This window comes from Rutilus rutilus (assembly GCF_951802725.1).
Source record: "Rutilus rutilus genome assembly, chromosome: 3".
NCBI lineage: Eukaryota > Metazoa > Chordata > Actinopteri > Cypriniformes > Leuciscidae > Rutilus > Rutilus rutilus.
Genome location: NC_140211.1, coordinates 54,244,804 through 54,270,376, shown reverse-complemented (window position 1 = coordinate 54,270,376; position 25,573 = coordinate 54,244,804). Strand labels below are relative to the sequence as shown.

Sequence of the window (25,573 nt, the reverse complement as noted above, 5' to 3'; positions counted from 1 at the left end):
CAACTGATGCACGCGTCTAAAGGAAGTGAAACAATGAGTCTGTGCCTTGCCAAGTGCTTTCAGTCAGAGGATCAAGCTCCTCTTGTAAATGGTTGCCAGGATATTGTTGCCCTTAGATATGGAGGCAGGGAGGGAGGGAGCGAGGGAGGCTGAAAGAAGTATTGAAAACTCTGCTGTCAATCAAGCGCTACGCCTCCTTTAGTGCGTCATGCTGTCAGATGGACGACTATTGAATGTGCATTTTAACACTTGTGCATTTGCATGACAGACCCGTGACTTGCAAATAAGCCTGGATCTCTTCAAACAGGTGGATGGCTCCTATACACGCGAGCAGAGGACCACAGCGACGAGGTAAAAGGAAAAAAAAGCTCTTTATTTTTATTATAATGTTTTTCATTATTGTCTTTTCAGTTTTGACTGTGGTGTTTTACGCTAAATCTTCAAGTATCTCCACAGCAGATTACTTGTGTTTTTGTGTCTTTTGTTGTGCTTGCTAAGGCAAACCTCACTGTTACCATGGGGAATACGTACTGGTTCAGGGGTTGTTTGTTAAACTATGGATAAGTGATACCAAAATGATACCTAAAATCATGCTGATCATTGAAGATAGATTTTTATTATAATTTTTTTGCCACCCAGAGATATTGAACGAAGTGTCCGAGCCATATCTAGACTAGAGACCAAAATATAATGCAGGCCTATTTTGACCGATTTCGACCAATTAGCAAACACCCAGAAATCCATAGTAACCTTAAAGCATTGCTGTGAATGACTGAATGTTCTTTACGGTTTAAACTTTTATCGCCATTGAATCACTTGTTCACTTGAATTTTAGTTTTTTTTGGGAATTATGGGGAATTTTTAAAATAAAAATAGCTTGAGAATAACTAGAAACATGTATATTCATCCACAATGACTTTTCCAGGTCTAGAAACCACACTTTTAAAATTCCTGCATAGGTTTTCCAAAATTGTAGAACCCCTGATATAAATCAAATAAAATACAAAACAAATAAAAATGTCAGTTTTTGAAGGAACAAGTTAAAATAATAAATATGATGCCAGATAGCTGTTTTAGTTTGTTTTAAAGGCACAATATGTAAGTTTTTTTTGTTTATTATTATTAAAACATCCAAAAACCACTGAAACAATGTTATATATTTTGTTGACTTGTGTCCAACAATGTTTAAATCCAGAGAAATCAGCTATTTAACCAGTGTAGCGGCCCATGTCATTGCGTTGCATGTCAATGACGTCACGTTAGCCTCGATTCCGGTTTTACTATGGAAACACTGATTTGAAATATTATTTGTTTTATTAGGCAGGTGAGCAACTGTTTGAATACCTTTATCGACAGAAAACTAATTGTTATATAGCTCAACACATTAGTCTTATTGTTTGAATCTCTTGTTTTCTTGATTTACCCCGAGAACAAAGTAGCAAAGGCCATAAACACCGGGTAATCAGTCCAAACAATAACAGGGTCAAAGGGGCACAGACGAAAACAGAGGAAACCAAGAAAACCGGACAGAAGATCAAAAACCAAGATAAAGAAAACCAGGAGAATGCATGGAATTGCAGTGTAACTCTAAACAAGACTTCGCAGGGAATGACAGAAAGAAACAGGCTTATATAGGGTGAGCAAACAAGAAGATGAGACACAGGTGAAAACAATGAGTGCTAATGAGTCCAGGCAGATAATTATGGGAGATGTAGTTTGTGAGGGAATGACAATAGAGTGCCCTCTGGTGGCTCTCAAGGGGCCATACAGTATATTTTAAAATTAATTGCTTGACATTTAGCAATTTTTATTTGTCAAATAAAGTAACATGTATGAGTATTACTTCAGCACTCGTGGCTGTTTCATTAGAATGAAATAAAATGATGTGCATTTAAGTGATTAAACGTAACTGTAACAAAGTTCAGGGAAGAAGGAGGTGGAGATTATACATAACTTTAATCGTTAAATGAACAAGCAACGTTTAATGAAACGAAAGGATCGGCAGCAGCCGAATGCGGCATACAAGCATAATAAAACGTAAAATGTCCCACGGCTCTCGGCCCCACCCTGCTTCATACCACAGTAATGTTAATAAAACTTTAATATATGAGCTCATCCATGAACATGATTTCTGCCCATGACTCCCGTCGGCTGTGGAGGTGAAGACAACAACTCCCATGATTCCACGCTCATTCACTGCATCATCAAGCTGCACCTGTGTTATTGGTTTGAATAAGATACCTCTAGTGGCGAAACTTACATACTGTGCCATTAATTCATTTAAAATGAGACAAAACATGATTTAAAGTGATCTTGATGCCACCTTGGATCTTTTCTGAGACCCCCTAGTTGGTCCCGGCTCCTTTTAGCAAACTGGCTTCATAAAAAAGTAAATAGTTCATCTTTTCTTGTTACTAATGTGAATTTTCTGTCTTATAATCATGGACTAATAAAAGTAGGACTCTAATATTAATTCTCTGGTAGATAAAATTCAAGACTTGCATTGAAGGAGGAACCTGAGTCGTATCTAGGGACCGGAATATGAAGATTTGTGCCTTGGGCCGATAAGCAACCACTTAGAAACCACTCGAACACCCTCTAAACCAGCATGAGTATTTTAGCAACCACATAACAACACACAGGCAGTCATCCACAACATTACAGCATGACGCCAATCCCACGTTTTCTTTAGAAAGCGTAAAAATGTTGAACGTTTGAAGACTTTACCTTTACTTTATAATTTATTCATATTTTCTGTAGCTGAGTCTATGTTCTGTAAAGCAGCTGGTTTAATGCAGGTAGATGTCACACGATATTTGCATATTCACTTCCTCTGAAGTGTCATGTTTTTGCTAAAGTTCAGATGCTTCTTGTTAAACTTGTGTGTGTGTTCATTAGTGGAAAGAATGTAGATTACTGTAATTAACGGTGCCGAAGACAAAGCAGTTTCCTACTCATCCTCATAAAATTTAAGGAAATAAATCTAAATCAGAAAGAGGCAGACGTCCAAAACACACAGGCTGAGAAGGACAGGCTCATTCTTCAGCTGCAGCTCATTGGAGCATCAGGCGAACCGGCGCACACACACACACACATACACATACACACTGCAGTAGCAGCCCGGAGAAGCATGAGAAGGCTTCTCCTTAAATGGTCAAAGCTCCCAGGAGTCACAGGAAGGCTGGTGCAGGGAAAAAAGTCAGGGAGAGGAAAAGAGAGAGGACGCTGACGATTGTGGAGCTTTGAGGAAAAATATCAACAGCACAAATACAAAGAGGGCTTTGAAGGAAATAGTGTGCTGTTGAGAGAGCATCTTTCATCACTGTTGGCCAATCAGGTAGAGTTTCAGCAAGTTTTTCTTTGCATGGATTGATTTGTTCTCTTGAGACAAGAGCTTGCGGCGGACACTTCCAGAGAGAAGCACTTTAAAGTACACAACATGGTTTCCTGGGAGGTGTGACAATATTTTGTGTATTAAAATGTGGAATCTGATGGCCTGAAATGCACTTTTATGATGTACAAATTGACACATTTTTGTCATGTATACAAAAGTCTGAGACCACATTTAAAATCTGCCATTCAATCATCATCTAAGTCTAATACTTGACTTGACTTAATTTAAACATGGACATAAACTAAGTTTTAGATTCTGCACAATTTCTAGGTCACTGATTAAATATGCATATTTGTGTATTTGTGACATTGATCATGTGACTCCAGACGGTCAGATGTTCTTGTTTCCACTGAAGCTCAAGCTGCTCTTTGGATGATGCTTAAATCATGCTGGACAACATGATCATCAGATTTTACACAAACTTTATGTCATATTGCATGCTTAAAGCTAAAAAATAAACCAAATAGTACACTGAAAAAGTGTTAACCTTAATTTATTCCTGATCTAACCATTACATTTAGTTTTGTTGATTTAACCCGGTGTATTTAGGGTACGTTTACAAGACAACGATGTACTAAAAAAAATGTAAAAGTATTTCCTTCGTTCATACTGACGACACTATTGTCGTTGTGTAAAGAAACACTACACACCTATAGACTTAACACATAATACACATGCGCATGACGTCACCGTTTTTACAATTTACAAAAGTTTTTTAGTTTACACGGAGACGATAACAGTATAGTTTTCAAAAAACTTACGCTTTGCATTTTCATGCCCCCAAAAAGCCGTTGTCGTGTAAATTAATGGCTAAAACGCATAAAAAGTTTACCTTTTTTAGTTGAAAATAGTGTCATATCACCCCCTTAGGTTCATTCTTTGATGTAAAATATTGGTTTTTATTCAATATTCTCCTCAGTGTACAATATTCTAGAATTCGTGACAATTTTCTGATTCAACTTTTTACTTAAATTGTTATGCTGAAAGTGTATATTCAATTAAAAAACTTAATCCAAAATGCATTTCCACTAGTGGTCCCATACTTTTCGCCCCATTGAATTCTTCACCATCTCTCTCAAAAGATGTTGTAAAGGTGAAATTCAGAAAATGGCCTTTATCAGTCCACGCTTTTCTTTTGTGCACCAAAAGAATTACGAAATCCAGTTTCCCCAGGTCGTTGCTGTTCTTGGCAGGGTTTTGGTGATGCTCACCAGAATTGCCTCTTTCTCAAATCTTTTACAGTGACTGTATAGCAACCACTTCCTCTTTCACGCAACCAAACTTTCAGCAAATCTGGCTCACTGTCTCTGTGTTACATAACCGGTGAAGGGAGCGGGGCAGAACATGCACTTTTCTCATGCAGCCGCGTCAGAGCTTTTGCCGTGAGGTAACGCCGAGGTCATCAGGGCCCTGGAGAGACTTGCCACCGAGATGGCCTTCCATCCTCCCCAAAATGTATAAGAGTTGAGCTCTTAGCGGTGACAGTCAAAGGTCATTTAAAAATAGAACCGGTCAGTGAGAAGAGAGCCTTCACTGACCACAGAGAGAGAGAGAAAGCTCACAAATAGACTCATGGCCAGCAGGAAATAATCAGGGTGATTCGATTACACTGCAATATTAATCTGCGTGTCATGCTCGGCAGGGGAACGGCTCCTGGACTCCTGCTGTCTGGCCTCCCTGTACGACTGATGATCGCTGAAATCATTTAGAGTGCCCTGCCATCTCAGATTTACCATATTCTTGTGATAGTCTTGGTTATTATGATATTGTTAAAGAGGTGAAAGCAAGGCTGACATTGAACCTGACCCTGAAAAGTTTGGGGTGTTTTTAAAAGAAGCCTCTAATGCTCACCAAGGCTGCATATATTTGATCAAACAGTAATATTGTGAAATATTTTTACAATTTAAACTAACATTTTAAAATGTAATTTTTATGCCTGTGATGCAAAGCTGAATTTGCAGCAGCCATTAGTCCAGTCTTCAGTGTCACGTGATCCTTCATACACATTTCTTATTATCAATGTTGTGGTGCTGCAAAATTTTTGTGGAAACCGTGATAAATATTCTTTAGGATTCATTGATGGATAGAGAAGTTACGTTTTTTTTTTTTAACAATGCATGTCTTTGCTGTAACTTTTGATCAATGTAATGCATCTTTGCTGAATAAAAGTATTAATTTCTTTCTTTCAATCATCATACTGACCCCAAACTTTTGAATGGTTGGGTAAAAATAGATAGTGGAGAGTGAAAAGTAGTTGTTGCAGGCTGGACTTGAACCTTCATAATCCACATGACCACCAGAGCTCAACATGTCTGGAGAATGATGCCCCAGACAGCAACATAACGTCGGCCCAGATCCGGCCCACATCTGGTACACGTGGATTCCATCTGGGCCGACACTATGTTGCTGTCTGGGTCTGATTTTATTGCTCAGAGTTTGCTATTTCATAGAAGGAGACATAATGTAGTTTTTTTATTTTCCTATGTGTTAGCAGTACGGGTAATTCGTACATTTTTGCAGTAAGGGTATAGACTTGATGATTGTGAATGGCTCAAGAATTTATTGGAAATGTATCAGTTTACATTTAAATCATTGAGTTTTTGTTGCAGACTTAGAAATATTGGCAAATCTGAGCACGTTTGAGGCATTATTGAGATCTTTGCTGAAACGCTACAGGAGACACATGTAAGATTACTGGGATATATTTTTTCAGGAGAAAAAAAAACTCAAGAGCCGGAATTTAAGAAAAAGTCTCCATTCAATCTCACTGCTATCTTAAAGAAACATTTGAGACCTCATTTGGGATTTCTCTTTTCCTGTGAATAGGAAAAGATGACTGTGTGCTTTTGAAACTGTGAAACTCTCTTGTCAAGTTTCATCGCAAAACACGATTCATTCCCATAAAAATCAAGCCAATATAAATCATCAGTCCTGTGTAGATTGTGGAAAAGATTGTTCTTATAGTGTGCATTTAAAACCGCTATCTCTTCCTCTCAGAACGAAGGAACATTCTCTAATTTTAGTCAAAGTGTTAAGGAAATCCTTTTTGATTTCATCACTTTTCAAATGTCAATGATATTTTGAATGGCCTTTTCTGATAAGATAATAAAACACAGAGTACAGCAGAACAGAGGAAAGATTCTTGAACTTCATCTGGCATAAAATCATCATTGAATATGTGTATATTGTTTGTTTTTTGTTAAGGTCAGCAAAAACCCAGGACTAGTTCAGGACTCTGGTTCACCATCTGAGCTTTGGCTGAAACGCACTGTCAGTGTTTCTTCTGAGCCCGTGTCTACAGGTAATATCTGAAAGCCATTACAATGTTCTGTCCTAACTGTGTTTGGCTGTGTTGCACAGAGGTTGCTCTTTCATGGCTCAGGTGTTCTCAGTTATGACTCAAAGAAGTAATTTTGCCTCAGATGTTTTATCTAAAATAATGAACGTAACTATTGGCATACATTAAGAGTAGAGAGCTCTTTGGTCTGGAAGAATCTGATGTTTGAGTTCATATTGAAATATCTGACTTTTGATTGCAGAATTTGGTGTCTTTGCAAATTTTACCACAGTTTGAGACGTAGCGGATATTTCTTGTAAATTCTAGAGGCAACACATATCTTCTTCACAGTAGAGAAGATTGCAAGAGTCTCAATTCAATTTGATTGCTCTCTAGGAAAAATAAGTGTAATGGGGGTAATTGAGGTATTTGAGACATCTCTGTCTCACTGGTTCCTCTCCGTCAGGTCTTCCATCTGTGGGAGCGATAAGCCTGAAGAGTCCTGCTTTACTCTGTACTAAGAGCTCCTTGCCGGAACCGTCAGCTTGTGAAGAGCCCACGCCACACAACAGACAGGAGAATGTAGCTGGGTCAGTGTTTACATTCCTCTACCTCTTACAGGACAAGGCTTGTGTGTGTTTATGTAAAATCCTCACACAAAGATGATCCAGGGTGAGGTGAGACTGTGCAGGAACCAGAGTTTATACTGTCACCCACAGTGGCCCCAATAAATTACTTTTAGCGTTGACCAAAAACCCCAAGGACACACTCTTCTTGGGTAATGCGATAGGAAATGTCTCCATCCACTATTATTTTGCTGTATATGCACAAATATTTAGGGACCAGAATAAATGGACAGTATATGAATAAGTTAATCTTGCACCATGTTGGTATAAAACTACAAAGAAAAAGAAGAAAAAAATATGTTGAAAAAATTATGGCAACAACATGAAGTGCATTAAACATTACATTACGTCAGGGTTTTGGTGGAGGAACTACAATAAATAGTTTTGTATTTATTTAAAAAAATTATTTTATAAGAAAATAAAACTTTAATTAATTAAATATTTTAAGTATATGATTAAATATTTTATTTAGTAATGTTTTGTGGCCTCTCACTTTTCCATGTAATTATATCCTTTACGAACTTACATGAGCAATAAGAAGTTTTAGTTTTAGAAAGGAAAATTTAAAAGAAGAAAAAAAATCATTTTGTGAATATGAATCAATAAAAATGTAACTGTAGTCTGATTTTGAGTATTTTAAAATGTAATTTAATATGATTAAAAGCATTTTTTTTTTTTTTTTTATCTGATTACGTAATCCAAATTACATATAATTAGTTACTACCCAGCATTGTCACCAGAACCCCTCAATGCTCATTTTGCAGACTTTAAAACACCACCAAGCAACCTCTCAGGACAACATAATAACTAACAAGCAACCAATAGGACACCCTAGTAACCACTAAACATCCTAGTTAACAAGCATCTCACAGTACCCCAAAACAACTGCATAGCAACACCCTGGCAACGTCCTGCAAACGCCTGGGTTTGGTATGGGCAGATACCACTCACATTTTCATTCATAAGTAGTATATTATGATGTTGTGTTGTTCTGGATTGAATAGGTCATATAGTGACTAGTGACTTTTCTTTATTGTTTTCCTATAGTTTAGACCGGCCAGCAAGCAGTGACAGCTTCTTCCCAGAGTCAGAGGCCAGTGGGAGCACCTCAGCCTCAAACAAGGAAAAGTGCAGGAGTCCGGATAAAGAAGAGGCTGGATGTCAAGGACCTGAGCTACAAAACAGCAGAGGACAAACAGAGAGTTCTGGGAGGTGCCAAAAATCAGACTGTAGTGGTAGAACAGAGGCCTTAAAACTTTTGAGACAAGGACAGTCTTCCAAGTCAGCGGACGGTTGGGATAACCAAGGATTCAGTTCACCAGGGGAGAACCAAGTAGAGGATCCCGGGAGGTGTCAAGAGGAAGCTGAGGAGTCAGATTGCATTGGGAGGAGTCAAGAGGAATCTGAGTATAGTGGAAAGAGTCAAGCAAGGACAGGGAACAGTGAGACTCAAGAGGAACCCAAAACAAGTGACTCAGACACATCTAAGAGTGTCCAATCTGCTGATCTCACTGACACTCCAGGGGTGAGTTATATCCATTATTATCAAACACATTGTTGAACCATATCATTTTATCTGGTACTGATTCAGTGTCCACAAAGAGCTGTGCACCTTGGATATATTTACGGATAAAAACACATTGTTTACTGAAAATTCCTTCATTTAATGTCCATTACACCTTTGGAATCAATTGGCAAAAACTTGTGATTCTCCTTCCTGCTTTTAACCTGAACTCAAGAATGTTTTTCCCATTTAAGGAATGCATCCTTTCCAGTGTTTTGGTTCTCATATTCTGCTAATTAAGAGAGGGGTGTGAGTGTTTTTGTATGATCTAAGACAGGGGTGTCCAATCCTGTTCCTGGAGGGCCACCTTCCTGCAGAGTTTAGCAGGTGTGTTAGGGAGGGTTGGAGCTAAACTTTGCAGGACATTGGCCCTCCAGGAGCAGGATTAGACACCTGTAATCTAGGAACAAGTGCCAGTAAAGGCGGGCGTACACTGTGTGAGTTCAGACACTCGGGAGGCAATTGCAAAACATCTTTCACGCTAAACACGGAGACCGAAGCTTTCAATGTTGCTGCTATAGCTTCGGATAGAAAAAAGAAAGATAGAAAAAAAAAAGATAAATGTGACCCTGGATCACAAAACCAGTCACAAGTCGCACGGGTATATTTGTGGCAATAGCCAACAATACATTGTATGGGTCAAAATTATCGCTTTATCTTTTATGCCAAAAATCATTAGGCTATTAAGTAAAGATCATGTTCCATGAAGATATTTTGTAAATTTCCTACTGTAAATATATAAAACATTTATTTTTGTGAGTGAATGCGGCACAATCGCGAACAGAAATGGACAACTTTAAAGGCCATTTTCTCAATGTTTAAATTTTTTTTGTATCCTCAGATGTGATGTATAAATTTCCATGTGATGTATAATCTCAATTTCGAAAAATTGACCCATGTGACTCGTTTTGTGGTCCAGGTTCTCAAATGTGCAAATTAGAGAGAGAGAGAGCGAGAGAGTGTCAGTGTATGCACATGCTGTGGTTGTTGCAGCCTCTGGGCTATAGCTTAATAATATTCATAGATCTAGCCAATGTGACTTGGTTGTGTAGGATTTGGGAATAGAGGACAGCCTGTTCACTGGTGAAAATAAAAACATGTTTAAAAATTATCCATAGGTCGGGAGGTGCTTGTAACGTAATTTCTCTCACACACTGCAAACCGCGACAATACAAAAAAAAAAAAAAAAAACTTGTGAGCTCATATGACAGCAAAAATCGCACTGTGCGCCCGGATTAAAGGCTTCACCAAAGGGATATCCCTAAAGAAACATCTCAATCTGCCTTGCTCTCCCATTGATCCCATTTTGAGAGTCCTGACTTACGATCACCTGGCAGGCAATTAAACATTCGACAACAATTGAAAAAAGACCCTAAACTATTTTCAAAGACCAGAATCAGCCATTTCTATCGCCATTTTAATGCGTGTTTTGGGATATTGCACAGAAAATGCTGAATGAACACAGCTAGATGCAATTTAATAAAAGCACACGCTCAGTTGAGGCAGATAAAAAACTATTTCGGTAATAAGACATGCAGAACCTAGGATGGAAGCACATTTATGGAATAAATTCCTTAATGCAGAACCAAACCTTCATGTGTTTAGAGAAGGTTAGCCCCTTTCACACAGTAATCCCAGTAAATTACCGTAAAATTACCATAATGATTTTACCGGTCAATAAAAAAAAGATGCTGTTCACATAAGCAACGGCGTTTTGACTTTTTTTTTTTTACGTTAAGAGACCCATTCCCACATCATCACCAAAATAGTGGTAAATTCTGTGATGTCAGTCATCGGAAATGATCTTTAAACGCTGCGCTGTTATAAGTCTTCATTCACCCGCATGAGGAGAAGCGCCTTAGTTTCACACACACACACCATCTTGCCTGTAATTTATTGGTAATATTACAACTTCTCATACCGGTAAATTGCCAGAACCGATACTGGTATTTTTGAAAAGGTCCTGTTCACACATGATCTCTTAACGGTAATTTACCAGTAAAGTCTGTATGTGTGAAAGCGGCTAATGAAACTGACCAACATCTTTGCATGGCATCTGAAATATTCCTCTGGTTGTTTCTCAATTCAAAGACCTTGGAGTATTCAAAGAGTATGGAGATACTGCAGATTGCTTGCGAACAAACAGAAGGTTCATGGGAACTTTTTCTGTGCAAACTCCAAGCTGCAAATAGTTTATTATATTGAACAAATAAGCCACAGAATCTTTTACTTCCATTTGCCTTTATATTCTGCATCAATCTCTCTAGAAATGACTGTGTTGTTCTCTTCAACCCACTGGATGGAAACACTGTTTTATCAGAAATGGCTTTTTCAGAATTCTAATTGTTCCTATAAATAAAATGCACAAACTTGGTGGAAACCTGTCCATTTCGACTCGACTTGATCCAGAAAGTAACCAACATCATAGCAACAACACATCAACTTACTCAAAACACCATTTCATTAGTCATTAATAGGATTTCAATGTTATGGAGATGTGTGGGATGAGTGATGCAGGTTTTATTTGTGCTTATTAAGGAGTCCTCTCTGCCTTTCACAACATGTAAACACTGTACAGTTTCTCTTCCCTTATAAGACATTCACTAAAATAGCATTTGTCTCTGAAATTGTCTCCTATTTTGTTTGGGTGTACAGGAAGCCAAAGATAGCTTTGGTAGCGTTTAGATGAGATGAGAATGGATTTAAACGAATATGGAATGCATTCCTTTGGGAGAATGAAGGAGTCTCCTTTCTCCTCGATCTGTATCTTGTGACCAAGCTGTGTTTATACAACAACTCGAGAGACAAATGGCTTTACACAATTGAAACTGCAAGCCCCATTGTGATTTGCTGCATTAATGACTCATGGATATTTTTAGACGTGTGTTTATGGTAGAGATAAGATGTTAGAGGTAAAATAGGCAAGTGCTTCACTGTTGATGTTGGTCACACATTTATTCTGCAAAGAAGATTTTCTTCGTCCCTTGATGTTGACCCTTTTGGCACTAGTCCTAATCACTGTAGGAGTAGTTTTGTACTCTGTATAAGATGCCATCAGTAACTGTTACTTTGCTTAAGGGAAACATTTCCTCTTGAACCTATTAGGGAGGCAGGAACAAAAGATTGGGCTTTGTGATAGGACAAATGCCAGACAGAGGGGGAAACATGCATACATTTTGCCATGAAGAGGTTCCTTTACAAATAACCAAATATATTATTTTTATAATGTAAAAAAAACAAAAACACATTGATGTAGTTATACTACTGTTATTATTTGGTGTTCTCTTGGTGTCACAGGTATTCACCAATATGAGTTGTTGAAGGGGTGGAATTAAAATAAGAAGGATTTTTTTTAAAGGTGCCCTAGAATTTGAAATTGAATTTATCTTGGCATAGTTAAATAACAAGAGTTCAGTACATGGACTTGACATACAGTGAGTCTCAAACAGCATTGTTTTCTCCTTATTTAAATCTCGTTTTTGAAAAAAAACCCTGAAAAATAGGCGAATCTCCACATAACACCGATTGTGTGTGACGCAACAGTCGGGATCATTAATATGTACGCCTCCAAAAATTTGCATATGCCAGCCGAATCATCGTCCGAATAATTTTTCTTCGAGAGACATCATGGCTTGCAAACGAGCGAAGCATGGCAGTTGCTCAGTGTTTGGATGTACAAATGAACACAAAAGTATTTTTTTAGTTCCTTCATCCGAGCCTCTGAAGAACCAGTGGGTTATGTGAATGTCTGATGTGTAATTGTTCAAGTTCAGACAGATAATCTTTCTCTCAAAGTCGTTCAATACTGTTTATGCATCAGTAAATCAAGCCTGTGACTAAACAATCAACTTCACGTCGTTTCTCTTAGTAGGATGAAAATAATCGCACTTAAACTGTGATTAATATACAGATAGCGATCAAAGAACAATCCCTTTCCAGTCGCCCAAGCTGTCAATCACACAGCGCGAGTTTATCTGGACACTTGCCAAAACTCGTTATGAAATCAATGACGCTGTTACACTGCACAACGAAGCTCTTACTGTACGTACATCATGTTTGCATTGGTGAAATCATTAGTGAGAGTGCAGAAACTGCATTGCAATGATAAGATCTTCATTCACTTGATCAACGAGCTTACACTAAAGTCTCACAGCAGCCAATCACAGCAGTGGGCGTTTACTGAAGCCTCACAACAGACACGCCCCTTCAGCCAGAGTGTTCAAAAATCAGGCTAGGAAATATGCCTTTTATTTCTAAATTATAACAAATTTTGATCTAAAAAACATACTAACATTATAAGGGCACCCCAGGAAACATTCTAAAATAATAAAATAATCCATGGCGCAAGGGCACCTTTAATGCTTGTTTTGTCTTTTTTTAATTAATTTTAAGACCCCGTTGAAGTTTGTCAGCCCTTCTGAGAACCACTGATTTAGTGAGCATGTTGGCCGATAGTATATAATGCCAAAATATACATAATACATTTTAAACACAGCAAATGAGAGGCATGAAATGAACACTCATTTTCTGTGTTTTTTAATACAGTTATCACATCAAAAATTCAACAGAAATAGGAACTTTTCCATTAAAAAAGCGTCATTCGTTTAATCAGGCTAAGCTGCCTTTTGCTATGTGATTGTTTTCATTGAGGTACCTTGGAGTTTAGTAGTGTATATATGAATATCAGGTTGCACTTTATTTTACAGTATGTGCACTTACTTGTACTTACAGTGTACTTACCTAAGAAAGTACTAGTAATATAAGGTAACTACATGGGGTAAGGTTAGGTTTAGGTGTAGGTTCAGGGTTAATACCTAGTTATAACCCAGTTATTGCAATTACTATAATGAGTACATAGTATGCACATGGGCAACAGGACTGTAAAATAAAGTGCTACCGAATATGGCAATCATTCAGTAGCAGATTACCATCAATGTACCACGGCACTGCCACAAACAGTTCTGTTTTGTAAGAGACTGTATAAGATAGTTTTTTTTTATGTGTTATGTTGTGTGTCTGTACAGGACCAAGAGGACCCATCTGCTGTATGTCAGTTCACACGCTCACAGGGTGAGCAAACTCCACTAAAGAGAGCTCATAGTTTCGGGACAGAGTCTGCCACCCCTTTTATCTTCCCCCACACACGCTCTCGACCCCCTCTCACCCCTGCCATGCCCACCCTGCCCGAGGAAGAGGAAGACTCCCCAGAGGAGCTCGACAGTACATCCAGCTCGCCCTCCACAGTGAGTCTAACTATATTTTTCACATCACAGCCGTGACGCCTTTTCATTTCATCTCAGATCCAGATCAGGCTTTTCAATGTAGTTTCAAGTCTAAAGATATGTAGTAATGGCACTTCTGGGAGGATAGATGCATGGGTTCTGATATATTGTGTGGGCACATTATGTTGCTTCCATTTAAAAGGTATCTTCACACCAACATTCAGTCTATTCAGATCAATGCGGGAAAACCAGCTGGGCAGCGGTTTACAACTTTCTGACATCCACTTGTCATGGAGAAGAAAGGAAGTCAAACAGTATTTGCATGTGTTTCAGACAGGTGTTCAGATTTTTGCACTTGCTATGTTGATCAAGAGACAAGAAAGCTGGTACCAGATACTTCCTGTGCTATTCACTGTAGCTTAGCAAAATCGTTAATGCCACCAAGTCGTAGTTTTATATAACAGCTGTGTCTCTGGGCAAGTGTCAATCTTAAGGCCATGACACACCAAGCCGGCCATAGTCTGGCCTTTCTTTAGCATCTGTCAGATCAGTTTTTGTGGTGTGTTGTTCTTTCACCATTCCTGATTTCTAACATGCACTAACCACGTTTGGCTCGGTCTCGCGGCTGTCAGAGCAGAAATGAAAGCTGATGCCCTCCGTATGTTTTCCTGTCGTCCCGGCGTGTTCATATGTAAATTGCGTGAGCTTATTTTGTCCATTAGATCGAAAGATCTGAAAAAACACATTAATTTACCCGTCCATAGACCCTCCCCTCGAAGAAATCAGGACAGAAGTGGTTGAAAGTGGACAAAAGAGTCGGATTAAAACACCAAGTGTAAACGGGAATGTGTCTTCCTCGTCTACTTGTGATCCGATCGACCCAAACGCATCTTAATACCAGGTGTAAACAAGGCCCTAGTTTCGGTTTTCTTTTTTGAATGACGGATATAGACTGCTGCCACCTGTTATTTCCTGCTAGTTGGCTATTGTCTTTAGTCTTTGCATTGTTCAAGCGCAATTTTCCGGTCGAGGCACAGATGACGCGAAGCGACAACACAGTCAGCTTTCATTATTTCATTATTTATATACCACAGCCTTTATTAGTTGGCCAGCTTTGTTCACAGTGCGATGAAAAAAGATCAGGACACCTCTCTGTAAAACATTTTTTTAGGATTTATGGCATGCAAATATTCATTTTGGTCTGAACAGACCAATATAAGTTGTTTATCACACCACATTTTCATACTGAATATTTGTCTTGGTGTGAACAGGCCTTAAGCCTGAGTTTCCAGTAAAGTTGTGGGTCATTTTTTATTCTCTCAACTCTCAATCCCCCATTGTTTCTTGTCCTATGTCTGACTGGTTGGTCAAACAATCCCATCTCAAACTCATGTCAGTAGTTGAGATATAACAGACCCAATCTGACCTCAATGGGGTGTAACGGTACATGTTTTTGTACCAAAGATTTACGGTACGGATCTTTTAGTTCTGCTCACATTCGTACCGAATGAATGCAGCATTGTTTTTACCACCGCATGTGCTGAACTTATAATACATAATTTGAAACGCTGACATAATATTTATATCAATATTTTTTTATGTCATGAACATAAAATAATGGAGAACAGTGAGCTGCTGCGGGAAAAGCGCACAATCCAAGTTTTGATCATGAGAACATAAAACCGTACCTTATCTGTAAATGTTAGAAAGTATTTCCATTTTACAAAAAGGCTCATCCAACTTCACAGACTTCACTGAAAGAGCGCCGACACACGCATGCACGTCAAACAGACAGAGTGCAATAATTCTGACTAAAATATACATTTTGCTAAAATATATGTAACATTCAAAAGTGAAAGCACTTTAAACCTATTCCTCCATTTACAACAGCACCATAAACTGCAGTACGAAGAGTGTGTTGCATAGACAGATTTTTTTTTTTTTTTAAATCAGAACCATAGTTTGTTCAGTAATAAAAAAGAAAAAAGAGGCCATTTTATTTCCCCATCCCCCCCTTACCATATAATACTGTGCCACAAAAATGACTTGTCCCACTTTATATTAAGTGTCTTTCAACTACTATGCACTAACCTTTAAAATAAATAATTTGATACAATGCACTTATTGCATACATACATGTTTTTTACATTGTACATCTATAATTGCACTGTCCCGACCCTTACACCTTAACTTACCCTTAAACCTACCCACACCAAACCTGTCCCTAACCTTACCCGTATCCAGCAAAAGTGTAATTATATAGTTAAGTATAGTAATATGAACTAACTATTAACTATATGCACTTACTATAGGGTTAGGATTTGGTTGAGGGTTAGTTGTTAGTTGTTATTACTATGGTAAGTACATGTAACGCAACAAGGACACTGTAAAATAAAGTATTACCAAAGTGTTTTGCAATACAACATGAACACATCTACCAAACAAATTATTTTTTTATGTAAATACGTAGAGGTTAAAGACACCACATATAAAATGTGCCCTGTCTTTCCTCCTTCAAACACGTGCACTAACCACCTCACCTCTGACATACGATCCCTGGATCAGCAGAGGAGAAAGAAAATGAGTGTAATCTTTTCTTTAGACTTCCATTGAAAATGCAGTACTGTAAACACTAATCTTTTCCTGAAAGCAAACACAACACTCTCAATTAGGATTCAGATATTATCAGTACCCTAATGCCAGAATGGGTATTTGAAATCCTAATGTCACGTTAAGCAGTTACAAATGTCTCGGTCACGGCCTGTGAGTGAGAAGAACTATTGCTCCACTGAAGACAAGCTTCAGGACTCGAGCAGGATTTACTGTTCTGTTTTTCTTTTGGAGACCACAGACTGTTTGAACATTAAAGCCTGTCAGGGGTTGTTGTTTCATTGTGTTATTCTTGAGTGAGTTCAATCCACTCATGCAGTGAGTCTTAAAAGGTTGGGACTCAGATAAGACCACTCTTTAAAATCATATTACACTTCAGTTATCTAATCCCAGAATAAAGGCCAAACAAATAAAGCTTCCACTCTGTACCGAACGACAGCAAGGACTTAAGCGCTGCATTATAGTTCTTGTGTATGAAAGTATGATAGCACTTGATGTTGTAAATCTCAGTCAGTGAACGCTTCTGATGCTAATTGAAGAGGGTTTGTTGCACACAGAGAATGAAACTTTTTCATGAAACTATGAACAGATTGCAGTCCTGCAGTGAAAGTATTTTTACATAAACTATATATACTGTATATTTAAATACAGAAATGGATTTTAAAAATAGATCAAAAGTCTTCACAGATCAATTGTAGATCAAGACAATAGAATCACACAATATTGGAAAAAAGAAAAACAATGTGATTGGATGATTGCAAAGACTAATATTTTACTTCCTCTCTCAAAGGGAATGTTATCAGAGCATGTTGTTTTTCCCATGGGATAAAGCTAAGTATTTTGAGTTGGTATGTGAGAGATTTTCTTTGCAGAGGCTAAAAAAAGTAAAGCTGCACAGTACAGTTGGAATAGTTTCCATACTTCCTCAGGACTGAATCACACTTTGCTCTTGATTTCTTTCCCTTTTCCACTACAAAACGCTACAGAAATTGTTGTCACCATATCCGAGAGATGCTGTGAAGCAACCTTGTGTTTCTTTTGCAGTACGCTCCAGTTGAAAGCAAGATAGTAAATGTAACCATGACTCCACCAGCTATAGTGCTTCCAAGTCAAGTCAGCCAGCAGGACTCCTGTCCTTTGGAGAAAGCCAGGTATTGATGTCGTAGACCCATTACAGGATTCCTAAAAAAAATCTCTTTTGATTTATTAGCCTTTAAACAGCAGTTTTAGTAATTCAATCATTGTAAAAAGCTGCTAAAATAAGTCACTGTTTGTACTTGTGCTGAATGTGAACTTCTTCAGTGTTGGTATAATGTGATTTTAATCTGTGTGTGTGTCAGATCACACAGCCCTAGGCCTCGTCTCTCCCGAAACTCTGCATCATCGTGTCCCATCACCACAGTGGGTATGTTCAACTATACATGTAAACGTACTGTTTTAGATATTTTGTAGTATTTAGAGATAATTATGTTTTCATATGGCACAATATGCAATGTAAAAATAGTCATGTGAAGTAACTCAATGGGCCGGATTTACTAAACAGGGCAAAAAGCGCCAATGAAAGTGGAAGGTTCTGCTCTAGATCTACTGACGGCTCGCAAATTCAATCTACCAAGAGCAGTGCAAATTAGCGTCTGGTTTAAGATATGCTTTTTGGACAGTAAAACCAGTAAATTGTCTAACGCAAACCTTAGTAAATCATTTTGCGTGATTCATTTAAATACTCTCCTCCCATAAATTTTGCATCTGAAAGGGAAATTCCTACAAAAGCATATGCAATAAGGTCAGCTGCAAAAATAACTGTGTCCATGCCTTTCAGTGCAAATTTTTAACTGCGTGTCTTTAGTAAATCCTGACAGTAGTTTTAACGGCAAAAAAGGGTTTGCGCTGGTGCAAGCTGTTAGTAAACCTGGCCCTATGTAAATTTGATTAATTCTTATATTATACATCAGGGATGGTTGTGATAGAAGGAATCGTACAAAATAACGGAAATGCTTCCACTTAGATTTCTGTTTACTTTGTTTCTCCCCTGAGATGAGTTAGCGGGGTGGTGTGTTGTACAGCTGTGCTTAGGTTGTGTGTGCTCATTTGTGTTTGAGATGATGATGGACACGTGATAGACCTGGTGAAGGATCCTCTTCCTGAGCTGAAGTTGTCTGAAGAGGACCGTCAGAAGAATCTGGAGCTGCTCGATCAGGCCAAGAAAGCCAGCGATCGCTTCCTGCAGCGCAGGGGCCGACGCTCCACCTGTAGCCTTTCTGACTCCCCCACAGGTAACAAGATCACAACCCCAGTTAGAGGGACTTTAAATTTAAACTTCATTTAACCCTTTAACAGTCACATTTTTGCAAAAAAATTATTTATTGCTAAAATTGTGTTCTTGACACCTCATTTAGCAACTTTTCAGGTTTTTTTTTTCTTTTCAGATGACTAATTCACTAAGCGGACACATAAGTCAACCAGACGGTTGACTTGCCCATTTAGGGTAATTTTCGGCATGAACTGACAAGTATTAAGCATTAATGGAATTTTTCATTTGTGCAAATGAAGTTGAAGTTTCTTCATATAAAAACTTTAACATTATCCATGAATTAGTAAAACAATTATTAAAAAACATGTTTTTATTATAACACAAAGTGCAACAGTCAACGTAATATAATACAAATCTCATAAAATCTTAAAGTAAATAAACAAGTACAACAAAACAAAATATATAATGATAATAAATAATTATTAAATTATATTACAAATAATAAACATAATAGATCTAGTGACAATCTGTATAGAATTTAAGGTAAAAGACAAATAGTCAATGGTATATAATAGAAATATAATAAAACAAATTATTGATATGACATGGTTTTGGTAACAAAGCATTGGTTTTTGTTGTTCAAACAAAGGAACAACTTCTCATCCTTAGAATAGATGCATTTTAATGTTTGGATTATATTTCACATTCAATGTACAAACGAATAAATTAGAATAGAATATCAAACACATACACTATATGGACAAAAGTATTTAGACACCCGACCATTTTACCAAAAGGGAATTTATTCTAAATAAATAGACATTGATATTTGTTGGTCCCCCCTTTGCAAGGCTGTATATGTATTTAGTTATGGTCGTGTTGCTGAGCTAGCTAGCATCCAGTTCAGTTTACCCTAACTGGGCAACTCGACCGAGCGGTCACACATTTTTTCTGCGGTAACACATAGAAAAATTGGATAATCACATTGCTGCCATTCAAGACAATATACTGTTAGTATGTCTAGAACATGAAATCCGCTTTTAAAAAATTGTCTCAACTTTTAGCTTCAATTTCAGCCAGTGTTTGAAGAGAGGCGTCACGTCAATACACGTCCGGGGTTTTTTTTTCAGCTTCTCAGCAACAACAATATATTTTAACAGCATTGCCAACAGTGGATATAACTGCCATTACACACTCTTTTCAATAAAGAGTGTAAGGACAAAGAGCCAAAAATGGGGTTTGGCGAGTTTTAATTGCAGCAATTTGATCGTGAAAAAAGTTACAATGCAAAGGTGCAGTAAGATTTCTGAGAAACACTGTTGATATTTAAAATCACCAAAACAAACACGCTCCTACCCAAAAGCATCACACCCCTATCTTGATAGCCCTGCCCACAAATCACAAACATGCTATGCAATGCAGGCACCTCCCCCTTATGAGTGGACATGCCCCTTACTGCTGATTGGCTACAAGTGTGTTTTGGTGCTCAGTTCGATCCACTTTCAACAGTGTTACTCAGAATTCACTTACTGCACCTTTATTTAGAAAATGTCTGTCTTCATGTTTTAGTGGAAATTACTGTACATCAACACATTGAATAATGCTGTGCGTTTCAAGGCACTTCAGTGGACCTTTAACGAAAGATTTCCTTCAACAGTAATGTTCCAGTTTCAGTCATGCAGTGGTTTTCTAGGCAGTTGCGCATATCATGTAAAAGTTACAATGTTTAGGCTTTACATGGTCTTTCTTAACAGGAATTTAGAGATTGTCTCATGTACAATGTTTAAGTCTTGTTTCTATCTCTTGAGAACTGTGTATATTATCGTTTTATCTCAGTCACGTCCCATAGACTTCCATTGAAAAATGCAGCACTGTAAACACTATTTCCTGTGGTAACTGACAGCCTGTCAAGTTTTCAACCGAGCAACTGGACAATTGCTTGGTTATATAAAATCATTTCCCATTGATAGTAAAAATGAAGAACACTTCTTCCAAGTGGTGAATGTTTTTGTTGCAATCTTGAAATGTTTATTTCAGAAGCAGCTTGTTTATTTTCAGCTTTTGTGATTTCCTTGCTTATCAGACTTTAACATCATGTCCGCATGTCCTCAAATGTCTTGAGCACCAGCCAAAATTCCTCCTTTATCCTGCACACCAGCCACAGCATACCGACTTGAGCATATTCACAGGTCGATAAGAGATAAAGCGAAGTAATATCCAAACTTTGTCCAAAAATGGCTAACGGTGTCTTTGGGTTACAGCTCTCTCCCCGAACCCAACGCCATGCTCCTCCCCCAGACTATCCAGAAGCAGTTCCCTCTCCGCACCCTCACAACTAGGTACCATGCTGTGCTTTCTTTCACATTTGCCTGCAGAGTCCCTTTCCATGGTTGATCTAAGCTAAATGGTTTCGTTTGCTCCACCAGGTCCTGAGGTCTTCGCAACTCCTCCAGCAAGTCCCTCCATAATTCAGGTGAGACTCACTTCTAATCCCCTTCTATATAGCGTTGATATTGTGTCCCCTTGGTGATGATAAATGTTTCGTTGTTTTTGTTTGTGTATCTGGTCAGCATCTGGAGGTACCATCTACCCATGACCAAGAGGACACGAGTAAGCCGGAGCAGGAGGTTTGTGTAACTAATGCTATTCCTTCTGCTCTTCTCACTTTAATCTTCCTCCTTCAGTGTTTCAGGTATAAGACTATTAGCAAACATGTTTGAATTTTTTCCTCTTTTCCTCCTTTTTTTCCTTTTATTGTAACATATAATGTTAGTCAAGTGCCAATTTAGTTCATCATGACCTTTTCCTTTCTAATGCAGTCTAATATAGTACATGTGAAATGAGTAACAACAATGTTTTACTGCATTTACTCACAAAATCTGCATTACATTGAGTTGAAATGTATTGCACAAACAGTTCAAACTGACTTTTCGACTGAAATTAAAGTACACTTTAGCATATTTTATGCTAACGAGAGTAACTTATTATGAAATAATATGCTTAAGTGTGATCTGAATGTAATTGAAACAGTTGGTAGTACGGGGAAGAAAGAAGTGGGAACCAGCTAATCTTTAACATGAATTTTAATGACAAAATAAAATTCAAAACTGAAAGCAAAACGTGTTGCAGACACTTTTCAGCACATGAACACAAAAGAAAAACAACATAATTACCCACACATCTGTAGCATGCACTTCATGCACTTGTTCTTTCCGTAATCATTAAACTCACTCTTTTGTTCTTTTGCTTCAGACCTTCATGAGGCTAGTAGAGTGGATGCCTAGCGACAAGAAAAAAAAGGTGTCCTCTGGAACTTTAACCCCGCGTTATGCCACCACCATACCAGCCAGAGATCCCGCCGTGGTTCAGAAGGAGAAGCCAGACCATCATGGAGCAATGGACAAGGGGACGAACTCTGAACACACAGCCCAGAAAAAGGAGGAGACTCCTGGCCGTGGTGTCAGTCAACCTCCAGCCACAGGGGTCGCCAAACCCGTGCCCCGACCCCCCACACAGCAAGCCCCATGCACGGCCGAAATCAAAACAATAGGGGCCTTCCCACCTCTAATGAGAGCCGTCTCCTGGGACACGGTGGGCTCCATGAACATGAGGAATGCTGCTCCCAAAGGCGAGGAGAGTCTGTCCTTCCCTGACAAATCAAGGGAGTCTCTTTATAAGTCATCTGGGTACAAGGACTTCCCTGTGCCACCTGGGACCGTTAAAAAACTGTCCAGTTTGCGTGAGGTAATCCTTTGTTGTCTTTGGCCAACCCCATAACCATGCTTTTTCAATAGTTTAATGTTCCTTTTTATGGCTTTCTCTGAGATTTAAGCCCAGTTGGCAGAATAAAGGGAATGTTATGTCCCTGATTTAGTGGAATCACTTTTTGAAAGTTGGTTTATGGTTTTCATTCCTCTTCTAGGAGCACAAGCTGGTGCGTAACCAGAGCATCTACAGCTCAAAGCTTCCTGACCTGAGTGAAACAGCCGAGCAGGAACGAGGTGCGATCATCTTGTGTCAGTCTGTGCATACATTTATTGCAGCTTATTTTAGGAGCCAAGTGCCAAAGGTTCATAAGCACCTATTGTAATCGTTAGTGTTCCTATTTTTATTATTTAGATTTGGCAAACAGATAGAGGACAGTCTGTCACCATACCAAATTTGGAGTCTCTAACTCAATCCCTCTAGTGCCACCAGCTGTCCAAAGTTTCACTCACCTTTATGCTACTATCTTTTGAACCGTACGGGCAAGAAATTATTTTTTCCTCTGATTCCTTGGCTCAAGACCCCCTGATTGCACCCTATAACGTCATTTTCTGTTATGAAAATCCAATTTTGATGAAAATTAAACCAGATCATCTTTAGACCATGCCGACAAAAAGTAATGAAATTCAAGTTGATTCGTTAAACTGTTCTCGAATAACTTGCGAGCGGATTAGAGGAAGAGCACGCCAACATGAACGTGAGGCAATAACTCCTCAACGCAGTAGTGTATTCTGACCAAACTTGGTGTGTGTTATGACAACCATGACCTGAGAGTGCCTGCACAGTTTTGGTGCAGTCAGCTTAATAGATTCCTTGGGTCATGACGAGAACATAGATACCAATTTTGCCATAGTCGCCGAATGTCCTGTCCGCCATTTTGAAACCTACTTTTTTCGAATTCCTCCTAGACCGTTGGTCGGATTTTCACCAAAATTTAATCGTATCATCTTCAGACCAGGCCGACAAAAAGTTATGAAATTCAAGTTGATTCGTTGTACTGTTCTCGAATAACTGAGGAAGAGCATGCCAAATTGAACTTGAGGCTATAACTCCTCAACGCAGTAGCGTATTCTGACCAAACTTGGTGTGTGTTATGACAACCAAGACCTGAGAGTGCCTGCACAGGTTTGGTGCAGTCAGCTTAATAGATTCCTTGGGTCATGACGAGAACATAGATACCAATTTTGCCATAGTCGGCCGAACGTCCTGTCCGCCATTTTGAAACCTACTTTTTTCGAACTCCTTCTAAACCGTTGGTCTGATTTTCACCAACATTGAATCGTATCATCTTCAGACCAGGCCGACAAAAAGTTATGTATTTCGCGTTGATAGACAAAACTTATTTGTCTACCGCATCAACAAAGTTGAGGCATAATGCCAAAACACTCTGAGGTTGTATGTCTGCAATGCTTTGGCATATTGACACCAAAGTTTGCATGTGTCAATGTCACCTCACTCTGACCACAACACATCAATTTGGTCACAGCACCACCTATTGGTTGAAAGTGATAATCCATTAAATGATATTAATAGTGACTGTATTTATGATTTTTTAGCTATTTTGCTTAAAATCATCTTAATATGTCTTTAACTGCTCATTGTTGCAGTTGGTCTGATGTTGAAGCCATTCTGGCATTACTTATCGTGCCTTCTTCTCTGCTTGGCCCCTTAATGGCTGCTTGCAGCTATATTTATATATATTGTTGGTTTAAAGGGATAGAACACCCAAAAATGAAAATATGTTTGCCCACATGTCATTCTAGATCTGTATGACTTTCTTGCTTCTTCTTTGCAATACACAATATATGATATTTTGAAGAACTTTGGGGCCCAGACAACATTTCATTGTATGGACAAATAAAACTCAGACTTTTTTTCTCAGAATATCTTTTGTGTTCCCCAAAAGAAAGTAATTTGGCAACACTTTATTACGATGGTCCCTTTTGAACATTCTGTTGACTAAGTAACTTTGCTACATGTCAACTAACTTTCATTAGAGTATTAGTAGACTGTTTGCTTAATATCTGCTAACACTTTATTGTGATGATCCTCCAACAGACATTCTACTGACTATAAGTAACTTTGCAAATACATGTTAGTCTAACCCGAACCCTACCAGTCTACTAATACTCTACTAACACTCTAATGAGAGTTAGAATGACATGTAGGTGCAATGTTACTTATAGTCAACAGAATGTTTTAAAGGGACCATCAAAATAAAGTGAAACCAGTAACTTATGCATATCTGAAAGGACATGAGGGTGAGTAAATCATGCATGAATTAAAAAAAAATTGGATGAACTATCCCTTCTGTTTTAGGCAGATTAATTATTCTGGTTATGTGTTAATCCCCAAAAAATTCAGTTCTATGTAAACTGTCCCTTTCTGGCATCTCAAATGTATCATGCAGAAGTTACAGGGTTTAGTACTGGCCAGGCCTTTATCTCAAAGTCTCATGTGAAGAACACTTGACTATACCATTTGAGCCTATTAGGGACTATTCAACATTATTTTCTATGCTGTTTCACAAGTTGTCAGTTTGTTTCTCTGCTATTGTCAGTAGAGCTTAAAATGATAATTCACCCAAAAATGAAAATTCTGTCATCAGTTACTCAAGTTGTTCCAGACCTGTATGAGTTTCTGTTGAACACAAAAGAATATATTTTGAAGAATGGTAATCAGACAGTAGCTGGACCCCACCGACTTCCATACTATGAAACAAATACTGTGGAATCAATAGATTTGGTTACTGACGTTCTTCAAAATATCTTCTTTTGTGTTCAACAGAATAAAGAAACTCATACAGGTTTAGAACAGCTTGAGGGTGAGTAAATGATGATTTTTATTTTGGGGTGAACTATCCA

General features: G+C 38.3%; 1 protein-coding gene across 3 annotated transcripts in view; it reads left to right on the top strand.

The window, feature by feature from the left end:
* Window positions 1–307: 307 nt before the first annotated feature.
* Window positions 308–25,573, top strand: part of mrvi1 (murine retrovirus integration site 1 homolog) — a 37,332-nt gene continuing 12,066 nt past the window's right edge. The window contains exons 1-13 of one of the 3 annotated variants that reach the window (XM_084405564.1): window positions 308–351; window positions 6,599–6,695; window positions 7,138–7,261; window positions 8,345–8,822; window positions 13,886–14,104; window positions 17,738–17,844; window positions 18,034–18,098; window positions 18,793–18,966; window positions 21,206–21,283; window positions 21,371–21,417; window positions 21,515–21,571; window positions 22,197–22,688; window positions 22,867–22,945. In XM_084405564.1, coding sequence (XP_084261690.1) covers window positions 14,033–14,104; window positions 17,738–17,844; window positions 18,034–18,098; window positions 18,793–18,966; window positions 21,206–21,283; window positions 21,371–21,417; window positions 21,515–21,571; window positions 22,197–22,688; window positions 22,867–22,945 — 1,171 coding nt within the window. In that variant the 5' untranslated portion in view covers window positions 308–351; window positions 6,599–6,695; window positions 7,138–7,261; window positions 8,345–8,822; window positions 13,886–14,032. Of the gene's footprint in view, window positions 352–3,083; window positions 3,338–6,598; window positions 6,696–7,137; window positions 7,262–8,344; window positions 8,823–13,885; window positions 14,105–17,737; window positions 17,845–18,033; window positions 18,099–18,792; window positions 18,967–21,205; window positions 21,284–21,370; window positions 21,418–21,514; window positions 21,572–22,196; window positions 22,689–22,866; window positions 22,946–25,573 lie in introns of those variants that run through there. The other 2 variants (XM_084405565.1, XM_084405563.1) reach the window with 2 other exon arrangements.